The 8,293-nt window shown below is 40.3% G+C and overlaps 2 protein-coding genes across 3 annotated transcripts; both read right to left on the bottom strand.

Moving 5' to 3' along the window:
- Window positions 1-890: 890 nt before the first annotated feature.
- Window positions 891-4,618, bottom strand: gpn2 (GPN-loop GTPase 2). Of its 2 annotated transcripts, none has more exons than XM_046400216.1 (6): window positions 4,477-4,618; window positions 3,687-4,211; window positions 3,354-3,510; window positions 3,032-3,192; window positions 1,589-1,719; window positions 891-1,399 (listed from the first exon to the last, which is right to left on the bottom strand). In XM_046400216.1, exons 2-6 carry the CDS (start codon window positions 4,104-4,106, stop codon window positions 1,327-1,329), a joined length of 942 nt encoding a protein of 313 aa, XP_046256172.1. In that variant the 5' UTR covers window positions 4,107-4,211; window positions 4,477-4,618; the 3' UTR covers window positions 891-1,326. The 2 variants fall into 2 exon arrangements, with proteins under 2 accessions (XP_046256172.1, XP_046256173.1); XM_046400217.1 differs by having other exon boundaries at window positions 3,687-4,179; window positions 4,477-4,545.
- Window positions 4,619-4,776: 158 nt separating this feature from the next.
- gpatch3 (G patch domain containing 3) lies at window positions 4,777-8,293 on the bottom strand. The gene is made up of 7 exons (XM_046400214.1): window positions 7,810-8,293; window positions 6,515-6,972; window positions 6,174-6,348; window positions 5,615-5,674; window positions 5,388-5,509; window positions 5,152-5,279; window positions 4,777-5,047 (listed from the first exon to the last, which is right to left on the bottom strand). Exons 1-7 carry the CDS (start codon window positions 8,228-8,230, stop codon window positions 4,864-4,866), a joined length of 1,548 nt encoding a protein of 515 aa, XP_046256170.1. The 5' UTR covers window positions 8,231-8,293; the 3' UTR covers window positions 4,777-4,863.

Below are 8,293 nucleotides of genomic sequence, written 5' to 3'. Positions count from 1 at the left end.
AAGACGGAGATTCTTCCATCCCAGAGACCATACACAGGGCCAGTTGTGCAGAAACAGATTTAATGTAGCTTCCTCTCCCCGCCTGACTTAATTTTTCTGTTCTGGCTGCTGGGAAAAGCTGGAGCAGACTTTCATGGATCTGGGAGGGGGATTTGCAAACACATGTGCCACCTGCTGGACAAGAAACAGACCCAATATACAGAAGCCCTCGTTCTCGGCCAAAGTCATTACTAGCCTACTTCTGATCTTCTGATGCGTTGGTGATGTTGTCGATTCACTTTGCCTTTGTCAAAAAAAAATAGTCCATTTATGCAGTTATGTCATTACTAAGTAGCCCATGATTATTTCAAACATATGGGATTAAACGCTATTTTTTAAAATACTCAGCGTGCTGCACAATCTCCATATTTACAGAACAGAAACTCTGTTTGAATAGCAATATCATAGTCTTCACTATAGATAATATTACAGTATTTGGTAGTACTTTTATTCTGACATTTGGGAATCAAATTACCATTTGTTCTTTAAACATAAAATATGTAATGTTCATGTTACCCATTCACCGCACACATACACTCACTTGCATCTTGGAGGCAATACTGATTGTCAAGTTCCATTATACTCCACTGCATATCAAGGGAAATGTACTGTCTGTTCTCTGTATCCTGCTGTCAGACATACTCCTTACTAATATATGTACATGCCAGGAGGTAAGCAAGAGGACAGTCCTTTGTCATAATATTCAGCATTTATCACAGAAAAAAATAGAACGCTAACAGAACACTTTTTAGTTACTTAATTTATGCACCAAACCATCAGCAGCAGGGAATAACAGTATGAATCTTATAATTTCAGTTAATTCATTACCATAGAGAAGACAAAAGACAATGTCTATTTTAATAGGGATCAATTTATTGTGTTCAGAATCAATATGACGGCATAGACCTGCAGCCCTGGATGTATACTGTGGAGTTTTCCCTAAAATACATTAGAAAAAATCCACAAGTGCTTTTACATTTGACACGTTTTAAAAAAATATACTGAAGATTTCCTTATTGTCATCTACTGAGAAATACAATTAATCACATTGCTCTGCTGAAGAAAAGCTCAGCATGTACTCCCTTCAGTCGTCCTTGTTGTGATTTTTTATGAGGGGTAGCGCAACCTTGAAGCATCTTCAGCACCCAGATTTAGTTCCCGTCTCTCCTCTGCTTTTGTAAAGAGGCTCAGAATTCAGGCCAAGTGAAATGGATGTTGCCAAGACTCCCGTGGCATACTGGTGCAAATAAGGCAACCACTTTTGTCCTTTTATTCGGCTTTTTCAATTTACAGGTCCATCATCTCCTCCTCAACAGTCTTTCCACCGGTTTCAACGTACCGCTCTTGCACTCTAAGAGTACTGGAGTACTGTTAAGAAAACATAACACATTTTAAAATGTATATTAAAAGATTACTTGTCGCATAATTTGTCCAAGGTCCTTATAAAGACAAGACTATTCCGTAGTTCAGCCACTTCTCATAAATCTTCAGGTTTGATTTTAAACTAGATGAGTCACCATGAGTCATCATTGTGATTAGGAAAGGATACGAGTCGAACTGGAAGTCTGCCCCCACAGCAGCTGACATCATGGCCTGCAGATTCCTCTCCTCCAGGTCTCCAAAGCAGTAGCCATTGGCCTTGTCCACTGCTCGTAACACCTGAGTCATGCTGTCTTTGTCCTGGATACAGAAAACAAAAGCATCTGATTGAGGAGCTTTCCCTGGAGAAATTCACTGAAACTCCCTAATGACAAAATATCATGCTGGAGAAAAAAAAAACTTGAAAACACTGAAACTTTGACAACGTTCTGTTTAAAGGCAAACATACTTCTGCTTTTGGAATAATAAAATTAGATTTTTTACATGTCCTCAATTAGATATGAACAGCATACCGGCTGACTTCTCCATCTTGGAAATGTGGTCATACTGCCTTGGTGTAGGTTACTTTGAGATAAGCTACACATGCAAACAAAGCCATAAAACCCAAAATGTCCTCCAGTACTCATGAGTTTAGCATTGTTTTAGCGTTTCTTAACCAAGGGAAATATTGGCTGCTTAACTTAAAAGGGACAGAGAACAGAAATGTATCAAGGCTGCATTTCCAGCCTGAAGGAAACAAGAGTGCCAACCTGCCATTTGTATAAATTACTAGTCCCATGTGCGGTGAAGGGCCAGAAGTCTAGACTCCTGTTTCTGGGTGCACACATAGGATCACTTTCCATAAAGAAATAATGTGAGGGAACGAGGACTGTATGTAGACAGCCCACTTCCTTTTAACAGTCAAATCCATCTGCAGAAAACTGATCCAGTGTTCAATTTCAACTTATAAAAATGACTTGTAATTTACCTGCTGATTAAATGAAATATGTGGTGGGTGACCTGTGGAAATTCTTTAAAGGTAGTCAGTTTGACATAGGTGAGTTAATGTAGGAGTTAAACATGTTCAGGCCAGTTCTATTCTGTGTTCTGTGGGTAATAAAACCCTTTACAACCAAGCTACTAAAATATAATGAAGGAGGAATTCTTCTTATTATTATTATATTATTATTACACCATTCACTGAAAATCTCCCAGTATCCAGAGAAAGCTATTAAGTAAAAATTCATTAATATTTGGCACCAAAGTTTGAACTAATAAAATTTGTATTCTATTCTAAAAAAAAACTTTCAGCTGAACAAATTTTCTGCCAGTTATTTTGTGCCGCACAAAGAAACTGAGCCTTCAAGGCCTCGTTTCTGTATATGGCACTAAATGATCATATGAATTACATTTCATTACTTCTATTAATTTAAATTCAGAGGGTTGATGACAGGCATTTGCAACTGGCCTCTAACTTAGCCTAAGCCTAACAGCACTTTTTGAATCTGTAAATCCACAGTGATTCTACTTTTAATTTACTTAAGCATATTTCATTGCAGCTATAGAAAAATCTAAAATGTACTGAACACAAGTTGCTGAGGGTCATTCTTACAAAAAAAGTAAACAGAGATACCTGCACATTGAGGGGCACAAAAGAAACAAGGCTGTAATCTTGAATGACCTCTGCCAACTTTTCATTCAGAAGACGAAATTTTTTAAAGAAGGGGTCTGCGGCCAGATGATCGAGAAGATAGCTCAGGTCCATGACCTCTGTGTAGAAGTCAAGGTTGAAGGCTGTACAAGATTACAGACAGAAAAAAAATTACCATGGCGTACAATGAGTAGTAAGTAAAGTAAATGTAGAATTCTATATTTTGTACATATATCAATAGTTATCCTCCATCTCGTTTGTGGTATTTTGTGTGTGTAGTAACAGCAAACAGTTCTTAACTTACCCAGTTTGCCATACTGTTCAATCAAGTCCATCTTGGAGAGGACATTGACGTGAGGAAGCTCCACGTGCAGCATGGTGGACAGGGAGGTACACAGAACAGAGATGAACTTGGCTGGGTCAGCGCAGTAATGAGAGTCCACAAGGTGCACTGCTGTTAGCTTAAAGAAAATAGAAAGTGTTGCAGGGCAACAGTTATGAGAAATAAATGGAGGGTGGAAATCACTTTAATATTATGTTAACGTTGTACATGCATGATAACTGTAGGGATAAAGCGCCAGTTTAAGGCTCAGGGGACATATCATCATTCTCATGCCTGAATGTTTAGGAAACTTACCCTGAAGTTCCACTTGGCCAACTGTGAAAATATATTCTTTACTGAGCTCTGGTGAGTGTACAGCTCCACTTGTCCAGGACAGTCAAACAAGAAGTAACAGTCACTGTACTGTTTCATCTTGTTCTCTAACCAGTCCAGATTTGCTTCGACATACTCCATACTGTAGAGGAGCCCACCGTTAGGTCCAAGCTTCAAGCCTTCCATGACATCGTCCAGCGTGACCAGCTCGGAGATATCTACCGCACAGGAATATGGTAGTCCTTCGTTGGCAGGGTCCATGTTCACCACAACCACCTTGCGTCCCAGGTGAGTAAGGAACTCCTGCATTCCTTGGCAATAAGTGGTTTTTCCTGAGCCTGGGGGTCCGATGACCACCTGGCCGAAGCGTAGAGGGGGCGAAACTGCTTTCTGGCTGGACATGGTTTCAGTGTCAAGAGGACTGGGGGATCACATCAGATCGGATCAGGATGTCAGAGGGGCCACATGGGTTGTCCTGTGCAGGAGGTCAACATCCAGGTTGTTTACCTGACAGTGTCACATCAGTGTGTCAGATACTAGCGTGGAAGAGACTCAAATTCAGCATTTAGCGTTAGCTTACTGCGAAAGCAACAGTTCAACTCGATACGATTAATGCACTCAGATACCTAAGTTATCAAACAGACTTTCTATTAATAATATTGCAACTGATAAAAATTTATGTAGCACAATGGTGCAACTATCATGGCTACAGTTTCCGTTATGATATTGTGGACGTGTAAATGTAAATGCGTATCAGAACAGAAATGGTTACCTTCTTTCCACCGTTGCCGCTAACTAGCTAGCCTACTCTAAAGTACATCCGGGTTAGGTATCGGGCGTGCCATAATAAAAGCACAGTTTTTCATTGCACAAGGGGCAGGTGACTAACCGCAGAGCTCAATACCCCTGTGCTGTAACTTCAAGATTTCAACATTATCGCACATTATTAATAGTTCTGACACAAATGTGAAGCATTACATAGGAAGACATTTTTTTGGTGATAGTGAGTCAGCGACTTGATGCATAATGTATAATAATAATGATAATAATAAAAAGACAAAACCAGCACAAGTACACTGAAAGGTTTGAATTTTTTTAATAGCACAGTCAATTAAGTAAGACAATCAGCTAAAAATCTAAAAAAATACTTTAATTTGAGTCATCTTTGTGGTCCAATGCTGCCTCCTGGCTGCCAGCCTCTGTACTTCATACTAGTGTTGGGTTGACGTCTCAGCAACGTATCATCTCCGTCGATGCTTTTCGGTTTGTCATACACTGTAGATATATGAAAATCTGTTCTGGCCTTTTTTACAGGATGTAGGACCAATTTCTCTCCATGGTACCTACAGAAAAGTAATTCAATAGCATCAGGAGTACACTAATAAATACACTCAAAACACACAAGCAGTTAAATTTTGTTAGGTTCTGTTTTTGTCTTCATACACACCCAAAGCCTCTTTTGCAATGGGGATGTTGGCCGTCATTCTCAAGAGCTTCAGGAATCCCAGTCTGACTGTGTCCCAACCCTTCGCCATCCTTCCAGCCCTGTTTTTCCATAACACGGCGACCAAAGCCCTAAAAAAATAAAAAACAAACCAAAAAAAAGAAAACCCAAACATTAAGAAGTTGCTCATATCGTTACAGTAGAAAAGGTAGGAGTCAAAATATAGGCCACCTCCATACCTTAGTGAACCTCTCAAAGCTGCCAATAGACTGATTGCGTCCTGATCTATCTTCAAGACCGTCCCTTAGCCTTTTCTCATACCGCATTCGGACATAGTCACGGGCATCCATGTCACCGCCATCTGTCAGAGGAAAGACAGTGTTAAAATCAGACTCTGAAGAGATAATTCAGTTTGATTCACTTCATCAGTCAAGACAATCACAGATGCAAAACTAACTTAAGATACCTTTATCATAGTAAACACTCATGTCAACGTCCCAGTCGTCTGCCGTTTGTTCGTCAAAATCTAAAAAATAAGGACAGGAAACAAATGTATTTAATATTCAATCAAGCAAATACATTTCATTTGAAGCAGTAGTGAAGAAAATCCATAAAACTCATCAAGAAATAAGTAAACAACGCGTAGACTTAAACAAAAATAATCCCTCTTATGACCCAGTAGAAATGTGTGGCAGTGTTTGTATCTGAAGAGACCATGCCTCTTAACCCGTTTTTATTTTCTTAGTATTTTGCTGTGATCAGGACGTTTACAGGCATCAGCACTTCTGGAGAAAAATAACTGATCAACCTCTCTTTCTCACTTACTGCACCTTATAAACCTTTACAAGCAGCAACCCATAAATTCCTCATAGTATACCTTCAAGGTCTATTATTATAACCAGAGAGTGGAATTTAGTTTTGTGTTTATCTGCAGTCTGATTACATAAGATGTGGCATTAACACATATCAAGATATATGAGCTTCTTCTGATAAGGATGGAAAACTGTATGATTAATGTTGCATACCTCCTTCCTCCTCCTGCCAGTACTGGGCGTCGGTGTAGAATACCAGGCCTGAGCCGCCCTTCTCCCACTTCAACTCAATCTCCTCTTCATACAGCCTCTCTTTGCTTCGCTCCTGGCTCGTTACATCATCGTGCAAAGCCTCATGGCGTTCCCACTCCTCACAACAGTCATCATCCTACATCCAATAAGATTAATAATGTAAAAACCACAGTGAAAATAGGTCAGAGAGCCCTATATTACAGCAACACAGATGCTAGGGATAGCAATTTCTACAATTCATTTCATTACATTTCAACATTTGTATTTGACATGCTAAAAAATATAAATGGATATAAACCCACATCATCTGCATTTGACTGTGCATCCTCTTCCTCCTCTTCATTCTGTGGCTCATCAGTCTCTGTTTTTTCAGTGTCGTCAGCTAACCGCCTCTGTCTTGACGGAGGAGCAGCCAAAGTGCCCGGTCCCGATATTTCATGTCCAGAAGCAGTTAATACAGTCTCTTCTCTGGCCGGAACTGTCTGACTGTCCTGATACTGGAAAGGTACATTGCCATAACGGCGACTGGAGCTGGTTTTGGGGAAAGTCAGGCCCAACTTCCGAATGAGGCGGGGAGGCATTCGGCAGGACTGGATGAGGTGTAGGAACACTTTAGTTGGTGTGCCCACATTTCCATTCTGCATCAGAGCAGGTGGATTCAGCTCAGATAAGCTTTTGAGGTCAGCTTCTGTGAAACGCTTCGTTAAGGACACCCGGTGCCGTTGCTCATATTTTGTTTTATATGGGAATGACCCATCATCTGTAAGAATAAAAAATAATAATAACATTTGGCGTCACAAATAAACATGACATAAGACAACAAATTTCCAGTAAGGACTACATGAAGAAGCCATGGCACAGGTGACATAATCCCTACACTCTTTATGTAACTGAGAGGTTTCCATTTGAAAGAAGTCGTCCCTTAAAAATTATTCTATGAATCAGTAGGTTTGGGGCTTAAGAATTAAACAAAAATTAAACAACCGCAATTTTGATATTACTGTTCTAGTCAAGTAAGTTCAGTATCAGAGAGGCATTTCTTTTGTTCATATAATTACAAACCTTATGTGGAAGTGATTATGTGTGCAGTTTTACAATAACAAAGCTAATAACCTGCAATAGGCATGTTTCATTATTGTCGAAGGTTTTACCAGAATCAGACTTAAAATAATAGCTAAAATTAAAGCCACTGAAGCCAAGGTGTCCTGAGTGTTAGTCATTTGATTGGCTCAAGCTCTTCAAAGAGCTGATCCTGCACTTCCCATAATGCATCCAACTGCAGCAACCCAGTTTCTAATGCAACTTTTGTATTCTGTTTGATTCGATGTACGTGATTTTTTTTTTTTTTTGGCTCCAATCTCAAGCCAATCTTATTCTATTTACGATATCCATTTTCTTTTCTACGATTTCGGTTTTACAAATGTACCCGTGGAGACACAGAGCAGCCCCCATCGCTTGTAAACGGACCGCGGTGAAATCGGCTGAATGCCTCTTTAGTGTAACACAAGAGTAACACGTTAAATATAGACTAAACGAGGGGTGATCTCTTCGTTAAAGACAGGCACATTTTGAGAAGCACAATCAATGCCTCACTGACCTCCGTCATCTGCAACTTTTACTCTCTTGATGATACAACGTCGAGCCAGCCAGTTCCCCTTCGAGTTAATCCAGTGATTTCCCGCATACATCCTGACGAATCTGTCAGCTTCTTTGTTATGAACTGATACGACACAACAGCACGACTTCACCAGCTGCTTCTTCACAGAGCCGTTTTTTGTTACGTGGTCAGTCTCCTCAGTCGAGGATCTGAAGCTGCCCTCTTCCCCCTCGCCACAAACTGTATTTTCGGGCCCATCGGACTCCCTGAGGACCTCCGGTCGATGTCGATAGTGAAAACAGTGAAAACCGCCGCTTTCTATGAACTGACTGAAGTAATTTCTCAGGTCCGCTGAGCGAAATGCTACAGGAATGTTGCTGATAGCAAAATATACAGCAGCGACGTCTTCAGAGTCCGCCATGATTGTTGATGGCAAACGTCATTGAAACGTCATTCGAAAATGACGTCACATCCGTTTCCTGAG

Source organism: Scatophagus argus, chromosome 9 (genome assembly GCF_020382885.2).
Source record: "Scatophagus argus isolate fScaArg1 chromosome 9, fScaArg1.pri, whole genome shotgun sequence".
NCBI lineage: Eukaryota > Metazoa > Chordata > Actinopteri > Scatophagidae > Scatophagus > Scatophagus argus.
Note: the sequence above shows the minus strand (reverse complement) of the source record. Positions and strands in the feature narration are given on the sequence as shown.